General features: G+C 47.6%; 1 protein-coding gene across 1 annotated transcript in view; it reads right to left on the bottom strand.

Moving 5' to 3' along the window:
• Positions 1-3,523: 3,523 nt before the first annotated feature.
• STAC3 (SH3 and cysteine rich domain 3) overlaps positions 3,524-23,680 on the bottom strand; it is a 33,310-nt gene continuing 13,153 nt past the window's right edge. Inside the window, exons 3-12 of the mRNA XM_056851327.1 lie at positions 22,656-22,875; positions 20,684-20,781; positions 18,406-18,460; positions 18,023-18,114; positions 15,754-15,820; positions 11,444-11,493; positions 9,163-9,254; positions 8,465-8,516; positions 5,049-5,186; positions 3,524-3,764 (exon numbers count right to left, since the gene is read on the bottom strand). Coding sequence (XP_056707305.1) covers positions 3,666-3,764; positions 5,049-5,186; positions 8,465-8,516; positions 9,163-9,254; positions 11,444-11,493; positions 15,754-15,820; positions 18,023-18,114; positions 18,406-18,460; positions 20,684-20,781; positions 22,656-22,875 — 963 coding nt within the window. The 3' untranslated portion in view covers positions 3,524-3,665. The remainder of the gene's footprint in view (positions 3,765-5,048; positions 5,187-8,464; positions 8,517-9,162; positions 9,255-11,443; positions 11,494-15,753; positions 15,821-18,022; positions 18,115-18,405; positions 18,461-20,683; positions 20,782-22,655; positions 22,876-23,680) is intronic.

The following is a 23,680-nucleotide window of genomic DNA, read 5'->3' as shown; positions in this document are numbered from 1 at the left end:
ACGGATCCTCCCAAGAGTTTTCAAAAATTATTATTAGTAAAAAGCATCTGTGGGGTAACTAAATGTGGATCAAGGCCACAGTTCGGGGAAAGGGATTTTAATCTTTTAACCCTGCACCATTTCCCAACCCCCCACCCGAGCTGCTATTTGCCCCATTAGAGGGTGTGTATGGGCAACATACTGGCAACAGGTGTCTTTCCCCAAATGGAGGGAAATAGTTTAATGGAGGCATCTGAAGTCAGGAAAATGGCACAAAGGAAAGATTAACTGTCTGTTCCCCACCGCCCTGATATAAATCTCTGTCTCCCGTGCACACAGACTCCAGTTATCTAAAAATGTATAGAATGCTAAGGAAGTCCAACCACAGAAATCTGAACATTGTACCTAGTTTGGACTTCAGAAACTTGTTTTTGAAGAAGAATAAGAAGAAAGAAGGAAGAAAGAAGGAAGAAGGAAGAAGAGTTGGTTTTTATATGCCAACTTTACTACAAGGAAGCATCAAACAGGCTTACAATCATGTGTAGGAATGGGGAAATCAGCCCAGTTCATCAGATTAGCGTCCACCGCTTATGTGGAGGAGTGGGGAATCAAACCCGGTTCTCCAGATCAGTGTTCACCGCTCCAAACCACTGCTCTTAACCACTACACCATGCTGGTTCCGAAGAGATTCTCAGGATGCTAAAAGCTGCAAACCCCAGTTCCCTAAATCTGCTGGGCAATCCCACCTGGTACTGCCATCGAGGGGGTCAAATCCTTGGGCTTTCAATGCCAACTGTCACTTTTCACGACCAAAACACTGGTTTCTCATCACTCGACTCCCCTTTACTCTACTGTATTCCTTCAGATCCAACGAGACAAGAGGCAGGTAGCCATGTTTAGACAGTAGATTATGCACGTATCAGACCCAGAAATGTGCTCAGTTTGTATTGCTTTAGCCAAACAAATACCATCTTGGCACTTAATTCCCTATCACCCGCTCACAGATGCAGTACAGCCCGCTGGAGATAGATATATTCAAAGCCACAATATCCACTGCACATTTTCTTTTTGCTCACGCTCCCTCATCCAGCCAGAGACCTATGCAAACACTTCGGGCACACATATTCTAACAAGAGCAAATTAATAATATTTGCAAACTTCTTTGTGTCTATACAGACTTCAACTCTTTGGGTAAAGTTGAAATGCAGCCAACAGACATTCATGCTGGCATCAGCCAGGCTCCCAATGGAGTCAAACTCACATGAAGCTAGGGGTGGCAACCTCCAGGAAGCACCTGGAGATCTCCCACTATTACAGTTGATCTCCAGACAACCAAGATCAGTCCCCATGGAGAAATTGGCAGAAGGAGAAAGAGAGTTGTTTTTTATATGCTGACTTTCTCTACCACTTAGGGGAGACTCAAACCGGCTTACAATCACCTTCTCTCCCCCTCCCCACAACAGGCACCCTGTGAGGTAGGTGGGGCCGAGAGAGTGTGACCAGCCCAAGGTCACCCAGCTGGCTTCATGTGGAGGAATGGGGAAACCAACCCAGTTTGTCAGATTAGTCTCCACCACTCCACCAGTTGTATAACAATAAACAAATGTATTAGTCAGCCAGTTATTCTAAATAAACAGTGTTCTTAAAAAGGTCTTATATTTTGGTGTTCACTTAAGTACTTAAATTTGGAGCGGTGGACTCTAATCTGGAGAACTGGGTTTGATTCCCCACTCCTCCACATGAGCGGCGGAGGCTAATCTGGTGAACTGGATTTGTTTCCCCGCTCCTCCACATGAAGCCAGCTGGGTGACCTTGGGCTAGTCACAGCTCTCTTAGAGCTCTCTCAGCCCCACCTACCTCCCAGGGTGTCTGTTGTGGGGTGGGGAAGGGAAGGTGATTGTAAGGAGGTTTGATTCTTCCTTAAGTGGTAGAGAAATTCAGTATATAAAAACCATCTCTTCTTCTTCTTGCAAAGAATGGGAGATAGCCAAGCATAACTTTGAGTGCGCTGATGCCTTATGTGTCAGCCAATGTGACTGGCTGTAAGCCAGAGAACCAGCAAGCATGTCTGGGAGCTTGTATGGCTTGGACTTTGATAAACACGACGTGTGTCAGTGCGCGAGAGTGAGTGCAAACCTCAGCAGCCAGTTTTGCGCAAAAGCGGGTTTCAATGACTTGGCAAAGTATTCCGAGTGTGGGCAAAGGAAGTGTGAAATGTGTGTGAACCAAGAGCGCCATCGGTCGTGACCCCACGACCCCAGTCCTGCACGCCAAGGCCCCATACTGCTTTATAAACTGTCATAGCAATCCTGAAACATGCCTGAAATCCAGCAATCTCTCTGCACAGGACATAGTTCCGCTGCTACAGAATTTCCTCCTTTCTGTAATCGTGAAGATGGGGGAACAGTTTTCCAACTCCCTGCGGGACTGGACTTTCAAATCAGCCCAGTGAGGAAGCTTCAGATATCAGGAATCAGAGTCGTGAGCCTTCTTTTCATGGTTTCCCCCTCTCAAAAATTCACAAGTTCATGTGTAGCTCACGCGTCTTTCCATAGGGGTGACATACCAATGGCTACTTCAATAATAACATCAGAAGCGTGGACTGGCAGGTCTCCTATGCATTCTGGGTCGCCTCATCCTTGTAATATCCAATGGCTTCTGCTCAACGTGGACCCCAGGCTCTCCCAAACCACCTCAAAATATATCAATGTCACAGGAACAATGAGTCCTGGTTTTCCATACCAGCCAAACTCCCGTTTCATTGTAGATCAGCCCTTCAGTGACCCAAAATGTCCTTCCCCCCAGCTCACGTCAACAAAGGAAGCCATGACAGTTGTTGCGTACAGAGAAATATATGTGCACACGGGTTGCCAAAAAAGAAATGGAGTCTAATACATCAAATCTTCCTCATAGCTGAGGTCAGAAGGTAATCAAAAGGAGAAGACCTTACAATCCCTCTCACAACAGTAGAAAAACTAAGACAGAAGGTAACGGGAGAGGTATATTTCTTCAGTGTTAATAGGACTGCATTGCCCCACAATTTCTTCAAGCAGTCAGGCCTTCTCATTGGACACCCACCCAAAATCCTGCTGCTTTATGTCAAGGTAGGTAGGTCATTGGGGGATAGAGAGATAACATAGATCGGCAAAACATAACAAGATCTAAGCAAAGCAAGTAACACCAGAAGCCAGGACCGCCCCCCGCCAGCAAAGGGACAGTCATTTGTCTCCTAATAAACACACACAACCACACAAGCTTGGTGCCACTTGCAGGAGACCAGCAGCAAATGCCATTTTATGGAGTCTGGCAGCCGGCACGAACGATCGATCATCCATCCACTCCCTTTGCAGACAGGAAGCAGGACAGCTCGGGCCGCGTCCCAGCGCCTCCATGGCGGCATCTTCAAGGGCAACGGCCAAACCCATTCGGGGATCCGCCGCCACTAAACCACAGAGTCCAAAGAGTGCAGAGGCCCATGAGACGATAGAATCACGCGCTGCTCGCCTTGAACGCCAGGCTCAGAGATGTGGGCCTCGGTAGGATATCATTACCCTCGAGCCACAGGTTCTCTCAGAACCCAACTCCGTTGCCGAGAGTCCTTGGCAGCTGGGAATCTCTCCCCAAGGAAACAACCTGGCCCTCTCGGGCCCAGGCTAGGAAACCATTGGAAACGCCAGAGCCGGGCATCAAATCTCTTGGAGGAAGTCGACGGGGAAGAGCCCCACCTTGCGGCCAGTGTAGACTTTCACGTACCCGTTCAGCTCCTCGCCTTTCTGCACCACAATCTGGAGCGCAGGGAAGGGAAAGAAACGAGCGAGTGAGGTTCAAAGGGCCGTCACAGGGTGTCCCAAGCTGCCACATTACCGAAATGCAGGCAAAAACAGACCTTGCTTATTACATGAGCACTGATTAGAATACAAGAAAGGCCCTGCTGGATCAGGCCAAGGTCCATTAAGTCCAGCAGTCTGATCACACAGTGGTCAACCAGGTGCCTCTATAGGGTTGCTAGGTCCCTCTTTGCCACCGGCGGGAGGTTTTGGGGGCAGAGCCTGAGGTAGGCGGAGTTTGGGGAGTGGAGGGACTTCAATGCCATAGAGCCCAATTGCCAAAGCGGCCATTTTCTCCAGGTGAACTGATCTCTGTCGCCTGGAGATCAGTTGTAATAGCAGGAGATCTCCTGCTACTACCTGGAGGTTGGCAACCCTATGCCTCCAGGAAGCCCACAAACAAGATGACTGCAGCAGCATGATCCTGCCTGTGTTCCACGGCACCCAAGATAATAGGCATGCTCCTCTGATCCCGGAGAGAATAGGTATGCATCATGACTAGTATCCATTTTGACTAGGAGCCATGGATAGCCCTCTCCTCCATGAACATGTCCACTCCCCTCTTAAAGCCTTCCAAGTTGGCAGCTGTCACCACATCCTGGGGCAGGGAGTTCCACAATTTAACTATGCGTTGTTTATTAAGACTCCTGAGGAGGTTTTTCGGAAGGGGCGGTGAGACTTCTCCTCAAAGCGGCAGGATTTTTAAAAAAGCAGATCTGCCATCCCTGACCCAAAACCTTTAGTCCAAAGTTACATGATCATTCCAGCTGTTCTCTTTGCCACAGAGATTTGGGGAATTCCTAGAGAACTGTGAATGGCTGAGATGTCCCTGCCAGAAAAAAAGTTGCAACTTCCTGCCAAGTTGCAACACAAACAATACTGGTTTTTCAAGGGGTCTGCCCTCCTGAAACCTCCCACTGTTTGCAGGGGCTGGGCTGGCAACCCTAGCACATGTGCACCATAGGGTAGCGAACTCTGGGTTGGGAAATTCCTGGAGGGTGGAGTTTAGGGAGAGGAGGGAGCTCAGCAGGGATGTGATGTCACTCTAGGACTTCTGTTTCTCCTAGACACTATGGTATACCATAGAGTCCACCCTGCAGAGCTGCCATTTCCCCCCAGGGGAACTGATCTCTATAGTCTGGAGATCTGTTGTAATGCAGGGAGATCTTGGGGCCCTGCCTGGAGATTGGCAACCCTAGTGTACAGGCATACACATACCAGAGTGCATACGAAAAGACATACCTGATCTTTTTTTAGTGTGATCTGCCCAATCTCCCTGTTGCCCACGAAGGACCGCATCACCTTGTGCACCCGTTCTCCTGCCCGCACACGGATGATGAAATTGGGTGGAAAGAAGCCAATTTTCTCCCCAATCTTTCCCTAGGAGAATCGTATATATGGATAAGTCACAAAGGTGTCAACCAATCTCTCCCCCCCACAAATCCACCAGCCCTACTATAAATGCCAAAGAGGACCAGGCTGTTGCAATTCTGATTATTCTTTGCAAAACAGCAAATCTTGGCAGTTTGCAATGAATCCCAAGTACACCCTCTCCTCAAGAATTAATAGCTCAGATGCCGGATTGCTCATTAAGATATTTCTCGGATAACAAATTTGCTGTTGTGAATTAAAGGCAAAAGCAGTCCCCTATGCAAGCACCAGGCCATAACTGACTCATGGGGTGATGTCACATCACAATGTTTACTAGGCAGACTATGTTTACTGGGTGGTTCACCATTGCCTTCCCCAGTCGTCTACACTGGACCCCCAGCAAGCTGGGTCCCTGAAACCAACTTCTGTCGGGATCGAACTCAGGTTGTGAGCAGAGCTTTGATGGCAACACTGCAGCTTGCCATGCAGCGCCATAGGGCTATGTATTGTGAATTGGGGAACATTACCAAAACAAAGTATCATAAAAACTCAAACTGTTCTAAAAGGTAACATTTTGCAAACGAAATAATGTAGTGACCATAATAGGTTTCCTCTTAGTCCTTTGCAAAAAAGTTGAGTGTGTTGCCACAAAGAGGTTAACAAAAGTTACTGAGTAAGGATGGGACTAGGAGAGGGGCAGTGGCCCAGTGGTAGAGCATCTGCTTGGCACACAGAAGGTCCCAGGTTCAATCCCCGGCATCTCCAGTTAAAGGAACCAGGCAAGTAGGTGATGTGAAAGACCCCTGCCTGAGACCCTGGAGAGCCGCTGCCGGTCTGAGTAGACAATACTGACTTTGATGGACTCAAGGGTCTGATTCAGTAGAAGGCAGCTTCATGTGTTCATGTACGTGGCATGCAACAAAATGGAGACCTAAGCCCTATGGTTCCCTCCTAATGATAATGCTGGGACAAGAGGGGGGCACTTAAAAGGAGAATCATTGGGCAGGAACAGGTGCTTAACCCGTCACTTTTCAACCAATTCCCCCAAAACAGCTCCACTCAGCCCATTTTCTCATCCTCGCCAGAAATAAGTCGGACCTAGGGAGAGGATTGAACACTGACTGGAAAACACACAGAAAGGGCGAAAACACACGGTCGGCTTAGCCTCCTTTATTCCCTGTTTCAGCCAGGGTTCAGCCAGGATCAAATGCATGCATTTTCGCTGAACGTGCGTTCGATCCTGGCTGAATCCTGGCTGAAACAGGGAATAAAGGAGGCTAAAGTGACCGTGCATTTTCGCCCAAAGATGGATCTGGAACCTGAGGGGGGTGGTCACTTGGAATAATGATTTGGAGAGAGGAGAGAAGGAAGGGGTAAAAGCACTCCCTCCCCATCACCATCTCTGTGCTCAAAATCCCCCTCTCCCAAGGCTGCTTTTCTTTTCTTTTTAATTGGCGTTGGATCTCCATTGTATGTTTGTGCCTATGTGCTTGGTCCCTAATAAAGGCCTCTTCTACAAGTGTTAAGTAAATTTTAGACAGGTTTAACTGCCATGACACCTCGCAACAAACCCTGGAGACCGCAGGGAAGTTCATTGCTAAAGAACCAAATTCTTTTCAAAGAACTAGAAACCCTCAAGCCATTTTTCCTCAGCACAGGCAGAACCGCAGGCTTAGCACGACCTGCTAAGCCTCTCCACCTGCCCCACCACCTCTTTATTTATGTATTTACTTCATTTTTATTCCACTTTTCTCCCAGATGGGGACCCAAAGTGGGTTACATCGTTCTTCTCTTCTCCATTTTCTCCAGCGTGGTGTAGTGGTTAAGAGCGGTGGACTCTAATTTGGAGAATCAGGTTTGCTTCCCCACTCCTCCTCATAAGCGGCAGACTCTAATCTGGTGAAGTGGGTTTGATTCTCCCCACTCCTCCACATGAAGCCTGTTGGGTGACCTTGGGCTGGTCAGAGTTTTCTCTGAACTCTCTCACCTACCTCACAAGGTGTCTGTTGTGGGGAGGGGAAGGCGATTGTAAGCCACTTTGAGACTTCTTAAAGATAGAGAAAAGGGGGTATAAAAAACAACCTTCTTCTACACAACTACCCTGTAAGCTAGGCTGAGAGAGTGTGAGTGGCCCACGGTCACCCCTTGAGCTCCATGGCAGAGTGGAGATTGAACCTGGGTCTCCCAGATCTGAGTCTAACACTCTAACCACTACACCACACTAGCTCCCCTTGTGACTACTGCCCCTACTCTTTTACTTGTGTGGCTTTCACCCGGAAATCTGGGGGCTGAAGTACCACAAGCAATTGGTGTCCAAAACCATCAACGACTCTCGAAACAAGAAGTCACAGGACAAACTAAACTCATCATTAGATTAACTAGCAATGCTTCTAGAGGGAAGCGTCAATTGTAGACCGGATTTTATCCCAGTGGGGCAGTGACGGGTGTGCTGGTCTAGGGAGACCTGGGTTCAAATTCTCTTCTGCCGTGAATTTAACGTGTCGCTCAAAAAAAACGTACCTCTAGGTCAACAAGCTCAAACTCCAACAAAATCCAACATAGGATGGACCACCATCTTTTATACTCTGTGTTTCTTAAAGAGTCATGTTCACAATAAGTGCAAACAAGTATAAACCAACAAATTACTAATGTGACAACATATAACGCAGGTAAGTATAACACATATACAATCACACTGTTCAAAGCATCCTCATTAAAGTCCAAAATACAAATCCTCAAGGCACGACCCAAATAGCGTCAAAGGTGCCCATGGGAGCAGGAAACACAGAGTATAAAGACGGTGGTCTGCCTATGATGAATTTAACGGGGTCACCTTGGGACAATCACTCTCTCCTGGCCTAAGCTACCTCACAGGTTTGTAGTGAAGATAAAATAGAGGTGGGAAGGACAGGGTTTGCCATCCCTCAGCTCCCTGGAGGAATAGCAGGATAAAAAAAAAATGTGACAAGAGAGACGAGATAATTGAAGGGCCTAGTTCTAAAGCCAGAAGCGAGGCAAACCTCAGATTTCATTTATGACGAATTTCTACCCGCATTCAGCCTCAGCTCCCAAAGGCAGCAAACAGACAATTAAAGGATTAAAACCCATCAACTGAAACACAGGATAACTGAAATAATAATGCTCGCATTCCACACACATTTTGAAAAAAAACACTATCAGCTTATGGGCCTGCCCTCATAATGATAAAGTTGGCGCATGACATGGCTGTCTTAGGCTCGGTATGTATTCCTCTCCCCTTCCTCCCATCTCTTTCCCCTCCTCCTTACCCGCCACCATTCTTCATTAGAGTCATCAACAATAGCAACTTTGTCCCCAGGGCTGAAAGAGAATAGATCCAAGAAAATATATATATATATTGCTGCAAACCATGGTGTGCGTGCACATTCAGACTCTAGTATCCCGGACAGGTTGCTAAATTATTCCCCTCATCCTGCATGCTTAACCAAGTACTTAACCAACTTCCCTCATGAGAGTTGCCATCGCTCACAAAGACAAGGAAGGAGTAGGAGAGCACTGAAGGTTGACTAGAAACCGTCATATTCATTCTCCTCACCTCATGTCACAATAAGTTTAAAGCATCCATTAGAAAAGGCTTCAAATCCCCCACTCGGCCATGAAATCCACTAGGCAGTAGGGCTGCCAACTGCCAGGTAATACCTGGAGATCTCCTGCTATTACTACTAATCTCCAGCCGATAGAGATCAGTTCACCTGGAGAAAGTGGCCGTTTTGGCAATTGGACTCTATGGCATCAAAGTCCCTCCCCACCCCAAACCCCGCCCTCCTTAGGCTCCACCCCAAAAACCTCCCACTGGTGGAGAAGGACCTGGCAACCCTACTAATCACTCCCACACTGAGACACCCCACACACACACAAACACAGTGAGCTCAAGACCATCTGACCCTGGTATGTTCTGCTTGGATGGAAAAGTGACCAATATCCCCCCTTCCTCCTCAGCACTCACTGGAAATCCAGGTCATCCTTCTCCAAGGCTTTGAAGCGATAAAGTGCAATGAAGTAGTGGGACTGGGGAAATCCAGGCTGCTGTTTCTTGTTCTGTCCAAGAAAATAAAAACACACACATTAAGACTTGGCAATGGAGTTCCTGAAAGCAGGCAGGATCAGAGATACCCTTGCAAAAACTCCCCAAAGACACCCCCTCCCAGTATTTTGGCTTCTTAAACTTGGGTCAATGAAGAAAGCTGACAGGAAGTAGATTCCTTTGAAATGTGGTGTTGGAGGAGAGTGTTACGGATACCGTGGAATCAGAAATCAGTGGGTTATAGATCAAATCAAGCCTGAACTGACCCTAGAAGCTAAAATGACTAAAGTGAGGCTATTGTGCTTTGGTCACGTTATGAGAAGACAAGAGTCACTGGAAAAGACACTCATGCTAGGAAAAGTTGATGGCAGCAGGAAAAGAGGAAGATGCAACAAGAGATGGATTGACTCTATCAAGGAAGTCACAGCCCTCATTTGCAAGACCTGAGCAAGGCTGTTAAGGATAGGATGTTTCGGAGGATGTTGATTCATAGGGTTGCCATGAGTCGGAAGCGACTTGACAGTACTTAACACACACAGCTTGGGAGTAAGCGCACATAAACAACTGCCTCATGGTGGACACTAACATCTTGCATAATCTACCTCATTCTTATCCCACCATTTTCTCAAGGAGCTCAAAACAACATATATTGTTCTCCCCTCCACTATTTTAGCCTCGCAACAAACTAGGGTGGCCAACCTCCAGGCAGTGGCTGGAGATCTCCCACTATTCACCTGGAGAAAAGCCTATTGTGAAGGTCTTCGACTCAAGTTTATCCAAGCTGTACCACCTTCTCTGAATTTAACCCGGTTTTCACAGTCCAAGACAGGGGCGAACACATGAAGCTGCCTTATACTGAATCAGACCCTTAGTCCATCAAAGTCAGTATTGTCTACTCAGACTGGCAGCGGCTCTCCAGGGTCTCAGGCAGAGGTCTTTCACATCACCTATTTGCTTAATCCCTTTAACTGGAGATGCCAGGGATTGAACCTGGGACCTTCTGCATGCCAAGCAGATGCTCTACAAACTGAGCCACAGCTCCGCCCAAAATGAAGTCAATTCTCATTGAGCACATGAAGAGCCCCTGATCACCAACAGCCAACAAAAACAGGCCAACTGGCTGGTTTTTCCTCTCCGCATCACCTCTTCCATGAATGAGAATTGGGCATAAAATGTGAATCGGGCATAAAATGTGGGTCGCGGCCAAACAGAGCTATGAATCGCAGCACAAGCAGCCTGCAGGTTGGGTCTCGTGATCTACAGGCACAATGATTGCAGAACTTTTCTGCATTTCCCTCCTTCCCAGCTGTCCTTTCTGAGCCCACGCAGTTTATTCCCAGGGTCCAGGGATCCATGTGTTCTAATAGGTCATGTGTGTCAGGAGGCTGCAGTGAGGAGGGGGAAAGAGGATGAAATTTCCCTCCCCTCTGTGCTTTTAGCTGAGACATAAAAGGCTGTTTTGGTCCTCTCCCTATCTGCTGCCACAGCCCCCACAACCCATGTGGCTATTCGATCACATGGATCCTATGACACTGGGAATAAACTTGTCTGGGGTCAGAAATGGCTGTTTGGTGGAGGGAAACATAGGAAACATCCACCAGGATGTGGCCATGAATCAGCAGCGGAGCGTCTGCTTTACGTGCAGAAGGCCCCAGTTTCAATCCCCGGCATCTCCAGTTAAAAGGATCAGGTAGTAGATGTGAAAGACCTTGTCTGGAGACCCTAGAGAGCCACTGCCAGTCTAAGTAGGCAATAGTGACGTTGATAGACCAATTGTCTGATTCACTATAAGACAGATTCATGTGTTCGTGTGACTGCCACCATCTTCTACCTATAAGACAGATTCATGGGTTTGTGTGACTGCCACAATCTTCTACGCACAAGACAAATTCATGTGTTCGTGTGACTGCCACCATCTTCTACTCACAAGACAGATTCATGTGTTCGTGTGACTGCCACCATCTTCTACCAACACATCGCAGAATCCAACCCGGCATTTCCACAATCATGGGGGCTGGGGTAAAGTATCCCCTGAGTTGACTCAAACTAGCTCACAGATACGTCTGGGATGAAGGTGCAGGGCTTGCTGGTCAATGCATGCAAGTTCCCGACAGCCTGAGCACCAGTTTCCCTGTTCAAAAATGGTACACTACAACATTCTTGAGTCTTTCCCCCACCCTCCCAAGGAAGAGCAGGCAGACACCTTATCATCTGGGGCATTCTTCTCAGCCTTCTTCTCTCCTTCTGGATTTCCTGGAAGGGGGAAAAACAGAGGAAAACATTCAGAAGAATGTTTGGCTTGCCCATATTTTGAATAGTTCAGGCACATTCCATTGTGCAGAAAAAGATGATTGCACACGTGTGCGATCAACATATTGTTTTCCCATAACTTCCCCCCCTCTGCTGCTGTCTCCCCATCTGCTGTTTGTCACATTCTTTAAGTACGCAACACATTAAACACTTCACAGTTAGTGACTTAATGCAGTGATGTGTCCCTTATTTCTACCTTACTCAGTGAGTCATAATGGCGAAGGCAGATGATCTGTCCAAATCTGGTTGAATTTCTAGATATGCATCCTTGAACTGCAAACTGCCCTTATAAGAACTGCAGTTTGCTTTCAGACCCTCCCTCTGCGTTGACCAAACTCCTTTTGTTTTAACTTTGTTGATTCTGAAAGAAGAGTTCCATGGCTGGCATTTTTCACTATATTCTTGGCCCATCAAGACTGGATTGTTTGCTAATAGGAAAAGGCAGGTGATCGGTTTAGATAGATTCATGTATGCACGTCTTCACACTGCTTCATGGGTAGTATAGTTACTTTAGGGAGGAAAGGTCTCTCTTTCCCTAGGCAACCCCATAACATTCATCCTGCATCATGATAAATAGCAGCTTTGATTGGCTGCCTTTATGACCCTACAGCTTATGAAGCAACTTATGCAAGGAAGCATGTCGAAGTGGCTGCTATATGCGTACGCGCACAAAACTGCTTGACATGGTGTTTGATGCAGATTTTGCACAAAAGCACCAGGTGGAGGCTTGACTTGCATATAAAACAAAACTGATTGTGGTAAATTAGAATACTGTTCGCGTTCGTTTCCAAGTTTCATACCTGTCTTCCTGCTTCCTAGTCAAGTGGCTTTACCTGTGCTATATACTTCTCCAAAAATCTCTGTGAAGCTTTAAAACTACAAGAATAAGGTCTGGCATAAGCAAATTTCCTTGCTAAAAAAAATAGCAACTTGAATTATGCCCAAGAAAAAAATGAATTTTGCCTTGAGACTTTAAGCCTGCAAGAAAGATGTGTTTCATTTTTAATTTTTGTACAGCGCCTAGCAATTTTAGGCGTTTAATAAATAAAGAGTTATCGTTTGCCTAAAATATGCAAATAGAGCAAAGCTCCGCTTGTTTCTTTATTCTGCCAATTAGCAGTATGCGCATCACTGATAACCAATGTGCTGACCACTGAAAAGCCTGCTTTACCATCCCTACCGAAGTCCACCATAGCTAAATAGAAGAGCTAACGCTGTGCATTAGTGTAGTTAAGAGTAAGTCTCTTAACTCAATTTCTCCCTGAAATCCAAACAATCCATTTCTTTCTCTCTTCTTAGGAATTTGGAGTCTGTCTCAGATCAATTCCGATTTGATCAGAAGGGAAACTCAAAGTCAGGAAGGGGCAGGAAGGCAGGTTCTGCAACACTCCAGAATTTCACTCTCAGAGGCAGGCAACGTCTTCCCGGACCTTTCTGCCCTCCTGCTAGAGCACTGCCCTGTGATGCGTGACATCAACAAAACAAAACCTTCAAGGGCTGAGTTTACAAAAGGGGATCACCCTAGGGTTGCCAGGTGCCCGCTGGTGGTGGGCAAACCCCTGGCAATTGCCCCCTCTGCCCACCGACCACCTGAGGGTCGGCGGGCAAACGTGGAGCCTGGGGAGGGCAGGATTTGGGAATGGTAGAATGCCATAGCAGGGTAGAAGGCCATATGGCCCACCCCCCAAAGCAGTCATTTTCTCCATGGGAACTGATCTTGGTCGTCTGGAGATCAACTGTAACAGCTGGAGATCTCCAGATGCCACCCGGAGGTTGGCAACCCTACCTACAGCACACACTGTTCCTTGGCCCCATGGAGAGATCAACAACAACACATTTCCCTCCAACCTGACATGGAAAAATCCCCCTTCCTTTTGCGTAGCCACACAGCATTAAGTACAAGATTCACAAGATCCTGCAGCTAAGGATGGTGGTCCAATGTTTGCGGCCTCCAATCTGCTCCAGGCAGACCTACCAGTATAAGGAGGGTTTAGCTCATCCTTGTAAGTTAAAAAAAAGCAAAATATGGTTTAAAAAAACCAACCCAAAATATTTAAAAGAATGTTGCCCTCAAGCTGCTAGCCCAAAATTACCCCAGTATACTCAGTACTCAAGTTGTTCCAGCTCTACAGTGCGTGCTCGAAGTGTATACTCTACTCAGTTGTTAGGTATCCTTCCTCCTCTGCGAACTCCACCATATTTCAGTAATTTAACAGTCCTGGGTTTCCGAAGAGCCTTTGCACTTGCTTGTCTGAACGCCGCGCCTTCAGCAGTGCTCAGTGGAAGATCTGGAAATTTACCTTACCCCGAAGGACTTTGCTCATGTAATATGAAGAAAATTGATACGCTTTCTCACATGATGCCGGAATGTCCCCGTTTCAAACTCCAACGTGACCAATGGGTCAATCCTATTTTAATGAAACTACCTGCCACGGTAACAGATGATAAAAAATAGTCCCCTTTTTCCTGTGGATAGAGATCCAAGTATAACATGGACGGTGGCCAAGTATCTCTCCATCATATTTTCCTTAAAGAAATAAGAGAAAACTAAAAAAAACCTCCCCAGTACATGCTCAAGACCTGTGGGTCATGGGAGCTTGGAAGGAAAGGAAAGTACTGCCATATTTTGGTATAATCTGCAGAAAGAAACACTTGCCAATTGCTCCGATGAAGCTGGACATCTGCTTAACATGCTGCTTCACGTCTACTAGCAGTTCAACATCATATATGCCCTATCGGATAATCAGTGTTAAAGGTCTTGCATACGCTGCACTAAAAACATTAAATCCAAATTATGCGCCAAAGAGCCAAATACTTCAACCAGCATCAATTTAGGCTAAGCCAATTTGCATATATTTACTTACTGTGCCTAGTTTATTCTCCTGTTGGTCACAGGAAAAGGACTAAGGCAGTGAAATCTGGTATCCTTTGGAAATCCTGCTAAGCCTCTTCTAGTAGCAGAGATTTCATTAGACGTAGCTCACTCTTCATTAGTCTAGCAATGATAGGAGGTGGTAAATACCCTCTCACTCGAAAGGCCTCCTTTGCAGAAATAAGGGTTAGAAACTTGCCTTAAAAAATAAAATCTGAGATTCTCAGGATGTCAAATTCCAGATCAAGCATCACATTCTCTTCCCACATTTCTTTTCCTCCAGGCCAGATTGGCCAGGGATCCTGGAGGGGTTTTTTGGCCATCTTCTGGGCATGAAGTAGAGGTCACTGGGTGTGTGTGGGGAGTGGGGGGAAGTGGTTGTGAATTTCCTGCATTGTGCAGGGGGTTGGACTAGATGACCCTGGTGGTCTCTTCCAACTCTATGGTTCTGTGGTCGTTTATGCATGGGTACTTTCACTCACGTTCGCCCCTGGTATGTCTTGGTTGTTTCTGGGAGTTATGCATGAGTTTTCTGTCCATTAGAGAGGACCTCACTGCCAGCCCTCACAAATCCCGGGACTTCCCCTTCCTCTGTTAACCCAATTCTTCCCTCTCCCCTGAGCTCAGCCCACTTGAAATCTCCATGCATAAGGCAAAGTATGGGTCACCCAAGCTTGGTTTCTATCACAGAAAGCATGCAGCCAATTACAAAGCAGTACAGAAGCGGGGATTCAAATCCTGCTTCCTCTGAGCTCTTTCTGAGCAGAAGAAAGGCTTTTTAAAACCCAGGCTTGGATTTCTCTCCCCCCCCCCCCGCTTTCAGATTGCTCCTTTTTTGTTTTTTTTTCTTCTTAAAATGCTTTTTTATGCAGCAATTGGATTCGGGGGGGAATTTTCTCTCACAGTAAGCTCTACAAAGTAAGCCCATTACAAAGCAGCATTTAAACGGGCGGGGACTTGATTTGAGCTTGGAGACTGCTGGTGCCTAGATTCCCAACAGGTAAGTGCGGGCCCAACAAGCAACGAACCTCAGGTAAAACCCCCCATGCATAAATGACCTGTGATTCCTTGCTTTACTATAAGGCAGCTAGTCTGAAATTAACTGCAAGTATTTCCCCTGGTTTGAAAGCTATTGCATATGCATTGTTGCCAGTGGGCACTAGTCAATAACGGATGAAAGGTTTGGCGTACTGGGTTTTGCTCTCACCACTCTCTGCTGTGTTCACTAACCTCATTTACAACCCGCCTGCATGAGTTCAGCATCAGGTCGGCAATCTAGCAAATGCACGAATTGCAGACCTGTTGTGAAAGAGATTAGCCAGGGCACTTACCTTCTTCTTGTTTGCCCCCCTCTAGCTTAGGGGCCTCCGTTTCCTCCTCCATCATAGCAGCCAAGGGCTACAAAGTAAGAAGAGAAAAATGAGACTGTGGGAGCGGTGTATGATTTATCTCCAAATGTAATCAAGCATCCTCTTTTTTTTGCCATCAAGTCACAGCTGACTTATAGCGATTCCGTAGGGTTTTCAAGGCAAAAAGATGTTCGGAGGTGGTTTGCCATTGCCTGCCTCCACGTCACACCCCTGGTCTTCCTTGGAGGTCTCCCATCCAAATAGTTGCCTGGGTCGAGGCTGAGTATGCAACTGGCCCAAGGTCACCCAGCAAGTTTCCACGGCAGAGTGGAGATTCAAATCTGGAAAAAGATTTCCTTTTGTCTGTCCTGAACCTATTGCCTATCAACTTCATTAAATGCCCCCTGAGTTCCAGTTATTAGGGAAGATTGAGAAAAAGCTCTCTCAATGCACTACTAGGGCAACATGCCACTTGATGACATCACCACGTTTTGCATCCCCCCCTCTAATGCAATGGCATCTAACATGGGACATGCAAAGGTCAGGATACAGAAAAGGAGGAGGAGGAGGAGGAGGAGTTGGTTGTTATATGCCGACTTTCTCTGTCACTTAAGGGAGAATCAAACCAGCTTACAATCACCTTCCCTTCCCCACCCCACAACAGACACCCTGGGAGGTAGGTGGGGCTGAGAGAGCAGTGACTAGCCCAAGGTCACCCAGCTGGCTTCATGTGTAGGAGTGGGGAAACTAATCCAGTTCACCAGATTAGCCTCCACCGCTCATGAGGAGGAGTGGGGAATCGAACCCGGTTCTCCAGGTCAAAGTCCACCGCTCCAAACCACCATACTTAACCACTACACTATGCTGGCTCTCCAGTGTGGTATAGATATTATGGAGTAAGTAGATATTATGGAGTAATAAGATATATTATGGAGTAAGTAGATATTACGCAGGGGTGGAATTACACTGAATAATTACAGTTTTCACAGACCTCATGCATTCAATATGACTTTATTCTGACATGAAAGAGGCATCAAGTAACAGGATGTACCGGCACAGTGATAGTTACAGCTTTTCCTTTAGGGGAGGTAATAACTATGGCTGTTAACGCATGGTTAATGTCTTGCACTTCTCACTGGAATGTAGCAAATCTGCCTTGGCCGAACACATGGTCGTCTCCCTCCGGCGGGACCAACCCACTCTCTTGCGCTACTTTGCCACGTTTTCCAATTCCTCTGTTTTTCCGACTTAAAGTGAAAGTTCCACTTCAATTCGGAGTGCTTGCTTGTGCGCATGCGCGGATCCCCATTCTCCCTTTCTTCCCTGGCTCTCTCTTTGCCGCCGCGCAAAAGAGGCAGCAGCAGCATACCGGCCTATCTGCTGCAGCAGCAGCCACCACTGTGATTGGAGGAGGCGGCAAGGCAGAGGGCAGAGAGAGGCGGCGGCGGCAGACTGGCCGCTGCCGCAGTAGCTGCTATGTGGTTAAGTCCCTCTCATGCATTCAGTTTTCTGATCGTGCTTCAGAAAATTGTGAGACATGAGAGGGACAAACCAAGGACTCTGTGGCCATGCGTTAATGGCCTATGAATCTATCCAGATCACCTGGTAAAGCCCTGCTTCATGCACCACCCTTTCAACAGGGCCTTTTTAGTGGCAGCACCTACATTATAGAAATGCCTTCCCCACCTTTGGTTAGTTGATTGGGCGCCCTCTTTGGCAGCTTTTAGAAAGGTGGTTAAAATGCACACTTGTTTCCCCTAACCTTCTTGCTCTTTTAGACTGTTTGTATGTCCTCTTCAGAAATTTCAACTTTTTATTAATTCTTTTACAATATGGTTTTATGTTTATTTTCACTGGAACTGGTTTTATCGTATTAAACATTTGATATGCTATAGTAAGCTGCGAAGGTGGGGGAGGCTGGGAAGGAAGGAAGGAAGGAAGGAAGGAAGGAAGGAAGGAAGGAAGGAAGGAAGGAAGGAAGGAAGGAAGGAAGGAAGGAAGGAAGGAAGGAAAGAAAGAAAGAAAGAAAGAAAGAAAGAAAGAAAGAAAGAAAGAAAGAAAGAAAGAAAGAAAGAAAGAAAGAAAGAAAGAAAGAAAGAAAGAAAGTCAAGGTGGGTGGTGACAAGCCTAAATTCTATCTCACATTAGCCCCCTTTTAACATGCTCACTCCAACTTGGAGAGCCATGCCCCTGTAGTTACAAGATACATATCACTCATCCATGCTACACTCCCCAAATCCCTGCCCCTTACATTCTTCTTGTCATCCTGTCCTTTCTTGCGCTCTTTATTTGCCATGACGACCCCTGTTCGCAGTGTCTCAAACACAGGATCACTTCGGTTAGCTGCAGAGTGAGGCAAATAAGTTAGGGTGCAGTATATGGCAAGAGGAGATGCTATGGCTCAGTGGTAGAGCCTCTGCTTTGCATGCAGAAGGTCCCCGGTTCAACCCCTATCATCTCCAGTTAAAAGGATTAGGTAGTGGGTGATGGGGGAAACGTCTGCTTGAGACCCTGGAAAGCTGCTGCTAGCCAGAGTAGACAATACTGAGGGTCCGACTCAGTAAATGGCACCTTCATGTGCTCATGTGAAAGACGGCCAACACGGGACAGTCAAGGGTCCCATGGGTTACTTGCCTTGTTGCTGGGCACTGTACAATGGAGAGCTGTAAGCACGACGAAAACCCGGAGGCTGCAAGACAAAGACAAGCATCACATGCTGGAAAGAGTGCAAAGCAGAGGGAAGAACACATCCCTCTACATAATGAGGACATCAGCCACTCTCCTAAACAGACCACTAACAGCCCGTTGCTTGGATGTATGTATGACTCAGATTTGAATTGAATTACCCTTCCAAATAGCATTTAACAATTGACAAAAAAAAATGTAGTGTAAGCTTTGCCATGCTCAGCACACCACTCAGGAAAAAGCTGCTACCATGCCCATTTTGCAGATGGGGAATTGAGGCAAAGCAACCTGGCACAGTGGATCCAGTGGAAATAATGGATGTGGATGCACATCTTTTAAATGGATGTGGATGCACATCTTTTAAGAGCTACAAACCAGTGTAAGGCGTATGTGTTATTTTATCCAACAGAGAAACAAATTCCACATGGGGTGAGGGAAATGCAATATGGGGGTTACAATTTTGGTCAACAAGTGTATTTTTCTGTACCTGCATGCAGAGAAACACACACATTTGCAATGCTCACACCTGGTGAGTGACAGGTTGCACATTTTTTGTGACATTACAGTTCTTTTGACCTATGGCAGGGGTCTGCACACTGCGGCTCCCGAGCCGCATGTGGCTCTTTGCCCCTTTGAGTGCGGCTCTCCGAACTTGGTTCAGAGCCCCTGCTCTCGCGCCCACTCGCGCCGGCAGCCGGACTGCGGAGCCGGCGCACCTGAGAGAGCGAGCAAGCATGAGAGAGCAGGCGAGCGGGCGCACTGTCTCTCCCCCCCCCCCACCCCGCCATGGAGAATGGCCAGGTCCCCCTTTCCCTTTCCCTCAATGGTTGGGAGGCTAAAGCCTCCCCTCCCCTCTAGCCGCACGATTGCTGGGCGGGCGGCTCGGCAGTTCCTGCCCACCCCACCGCCTATCAGCTGTTGGGCGGGGCGGGCTTCCTTTGGTAGACCTGGCCTCCGGCTGAGTCCCATTGGGAGGCCATGTCTACCCACTGGCTTTCTTGGCAGTAGACCAGGACTCCGAGGAGGGGGAAAAAGTCCCCCTTCAGAGGCCAGGTCTACCAATTGGCTTCTATGGGCCTCCGGCCAGGTCTACTGCCAAGAAAGCCAATGGGTAGACCTGGCCTCCCAATGGGACTCAGCCAGAGGCCAGATCTACCAATAGGCTTTTATGGCAGTAGACCAGGCCTCCAGACGAGGACTCCAGACGGGGAGGGGGAAATGGCAGGGACTTACAATTTAATTTTTATCAATAAATAAGATCGCTATTAAGTATGATATCAAGTTTTATTCAGTGTACCTATAGTTTAATTAAGACTTAAAACTTTAATTAAAGTTTATTAAGTTAATAAACAGTGTACCTACCTAATGATCAAGTTTGTACCTACCTACCAGTGGGAGTTTGTACCTACCTACCAGTGTATCTACCTACCACTGGGATCGAGTTTGCGGAACCAAGGGGGCGGTGGCCCGAAAAGTTTGGGAACCACTGAGTTTAAGTTTAAGAAATTTGGCTCTCAAAAGAAATCTCAATCGTTGTACTGTTGATATTTGGCTCTTTTGACTAATTAGTTTGCCGACCCCTGACCTATGGCAAAACACGAACAGGTCTTCAGATCTAGACAAGGGTTCAGCTCCATTCAGTACTATGGATTCTCTGGACAGGCTTATGCAAAGCTTTCTCTCGCCCCAGACCCTGCAGTTCAGATTAATTTGAGATGTTCATTAAGCTTGGGGTGTATCATTATGTCTACCTCCTAACAGATTTTTTCCCAAATGGTGTGGGATTAGGAAATGCCAGTCTAGAGAGGGCCAATATTGGCTGGTGGAATGTTGATAAACCCATAATTTCTTATGCATTGCAACATACAATATAGTCGTGCGTGTAATTCTTCTACAACATAAATCCACTCCGGTTTATTCAGCCATAATCACAGGGGGTGGGGGAATAGAATCCTACATGATACTTATGATATCGATGGTTCCAGAACAAAATTAATGGCTTCCATACTTCTGCAAAGGAAACGTCTGCAATGTTCTCTGCCCCAGTCCCAATTACATAACTGCAATATTTTGAAGGATCTGAAGTATCTGAACGCTCGCCAAGGGCAGCCCCCCAGCAAAACACATTGTAGTAGTCAAGCGTGGTTGTTTCCCAGGTATGGACAACTTTTTTCGGGAGAGTGTATGACAGGGAGAAACAGCTTTGGGGCCAAGAAGGAAGACTTACAATCTTGCCAAAGCAGCGCTGGAATTCCACATAGCTCTGGCAGTGATGGTGGATGTGGGTTTTGCAGTTCTTACATCTCAGGCCATACTTGTTGTTGACTACAACAGAAAAAGCAGGAGCTAGTTGGGGGCAGGGTGGATTGAAACAATGTCTTCCCCCCATTCAACAACTTTCTGCAGTTCTGGTGCCCTATGCATAAGTAACAAAACCATGCACATCCTTAAGTGCGGGTCTGTCCCAAACATATGCAAATGCAGAAGGTGGCTAAGTGGGATTTGAATTGTAAAAGGGGCCCCAAACTCCACATCCAGCTGAGCAGAGCTGAGCTGAGCTTTTATTTTGGCACTTCGCTTGAGGAAAAGCCAACTCTGGGTCAGATGAAAAAGGTAAAACCTTTCCCACCCATAGGGTTGACAGCTCCAGGTTGGGAAATACCTGGAGATTTTTGGGGTGGAGCCTGAGGAGGGTGGGGTTTGGAGAGGGGAGGGACTTCAATGCCATGCAGTCCAATTGCCAAAGCGGCAATTCTCTCCAGGGGAACTGATCTCTGTCGCTGGAGATCAGTTGTAATGATGGGAGGTTTCCGGCCATCACCTGGAGGATGGCAACCCTACCCACCCACCCCTTCAGCATTCTAAATTGTACCACTGCTTTTCCCTTTAATTGTTGCTATAAACTGCACTCTACACTGCGACTTTAATGGGGGCAGGCCTGTTTCAAAAAGCAGAGGTCTGCTCCGGGCACATGAAGCTTGCCACTCCAAGTGCCAACTCTTGTCTTTGAAAAAAAAAATTCTATTACCTGCTTCTGAGAAGATGCAGAATTAGGGTTACCAACCTCAAGATGAGGCCTGGTGTTCTTCAGGAATTATGAGAGATCTCCACATGATAGAGATCAATTCCCCTGTATGGATATGGCCAATCAGATGGAGGATAATATGGCATTCCATACAGTCTAGGAGAAACGAGTCCTAGAGTGGATACAGATGATGGATGCTCGAGGACTTTCCCTTCTCCTATGATGTACCATAGAGAGTAGGAAAAACTGATTGACTGTCACCTGTAGAGACACTAAAGGTAGGGTTGCCAGGTCCCTCTTCGCAACCGGAGGGAGGTTTTTGGGGCTGAGCCTGAAGAAGGCGGGGTTTGGGGAGGGGAGGGACTTCAATGCCATAGAGTTAGGGTTGCCAAGTCCCCCCTCTCCTCCGGCAGGAGTTTTTTTGGGCAAAGCTGAGGCACGGATTGGGTGCGCACGGCCGTGCTGACGTGATCACATCACTTCCGGTTGACACCTGGAAGTGCCGCGTCGCAAGGAGCCTTTTACCACTCAAACTGGGAGTTTGAATGTTAAAAGGCCCATTGCGATGGGGCGCTTTCAGATGTAAACCAGAAGTGACGTGCTGCAACGTGCAGGCGTGCGTGCACGCTTGCCCGCTGACCCTCAGCTGGTCGGTGGGCAGCCGGGTGGATTGGCAGGGGTTTGCCTGCTACCAGCAGGCACTTGGCAACCCTACATAGAGTCCAACTGCCAAAGCAGCTATTTTCTCCAGGTGAACTGATCTCTATTGGCTGGAGATCAGTTGTAACAGCAGGAGATCTTTCGCTAGTACCTGGAGGTTGGCAACCCTAGTGATGATGGAAGCCACACCAGTTGGACACCTTCCTGCCCTGCTGATAGGGTTGCCAACCTCCAGGTAGTAGCTGGAGATCCCCTGCTATTACAACTGATCTCCAGCCGATAGAGATCAGTACACCTGGAGAAAACGGCCGCTTTGGCAATTGGACTCTATGGCATTGAAGTCCCTCCCCTCAACAAACCCCACCCTCCTCAGGTTCCGCCCCAAAACCTCCCGCCGGTGGCAAAGAGGGACCAGGCAACCCTACCTGCTGATATGATATTGGAATCAATTCTTCAACACACACACACACGTCTGTTTCCAACCCCCCTCTGGCTTCTCGCAGGTAGGACTTACGGACAATCATGCGGGCGCAGACGTCACAAAATTTGGGCTTTTTGAAGTAATGATCCTTGAACTTGTGAGGTTTGTCGTTGACGGGTCTTTCTGGTTCTGGCGGCGGCTCGGGCTCCTCCTCTTCCTCCTCCTCCTCCTCAAAGTAGTAGATGGGCCCCCCTGAGGGGGTGACCAGTTCCCCGTTGGCCTGTTGCTCCTCTTGGATGGGCTCCTCCTTGGGCTTGCGTTGGAAAAGTCGCCTTAGCCTCTGCAGCTGAGGGGCCAAGGTGGGGTGGGGTTGCGGGGATGGGGTGGGGCGGGGCAGGGCAGGGCGGAGCGGGTGGGTGATGGGAGGGTGGGGTGGAAATAACCATCTGACCGATGCCAACCAAGATCCCTGGCAACCAGCGCCCTTAGCAAGCATGTCTCAGACACATTCATGAGCAGTTCAGACACAGAGGCAGTGCCGGATTTACTTATAGCCTCGGCAGGCTGAAACCTAGGGCTTCAAAATTATTGCTGTTGGAAGTACAAAGAAACTGACGAGACTAACTTTCATACTTGGTGGTCTTGCAAAAAAGTCAAGAAATTCTGGATAGGAATCCACCAAGAAATACAGAAGGTGTTAAAAAATTTCCTGAGACCGTGTTATAGGGTACAGTACCCGAAGAACTTGATAAAAATCATGGAGACCTGTTTAGTTATATCAGTGGTTCCCAAAGTGGGCAGTACCACCCCCAGGGAGGTGGGGGGATTACCTGGGGGGGCACTAAGAGGCAAGGGGGCAGCGGGAGGGGGGCGCTAGAGGCGGGCCCCATCAACTGTGCTGTTGGATAGGGTAGGGGGCACTGGGATCGAGTTTGTGGAACCAAGGGGACGGTGGCCCGAAAGGTTTGGGAACCACTGAGTTAAATGATAACGGCAGCCAGGGTGGTTCTGGCATCTATGTGGAAGCAAGAAGAAATTCCGGAGATAGAAAGATGGAGAGAGAAAATGGCTGGATATACAGTGGTGGCAAAGCTGACTCACTTGCTGAATAGAAGACC

The sequence above is a fragment of the Euleptes europaea genome, chromosome 1, assembly GCF_029931775.1.
Source record: "Euleptes europaea isolate rEulEur1 chromosome 1, rEulEur1.hap1, whole genome shotgun sequence".
Taxonomy (NCBI): domain Eukaryota; kingdom Metazoa; phylum Chordata; class Lepidosauria; order Squamata; family Sphaerodactylidae; genus Euleptes; species Euleptes europaea.
The sequence above is the reverse complement of the archived record's forward strand: the minus strand, read 5'-3'. Positions and strand labels throughout refer to the sequence as shown.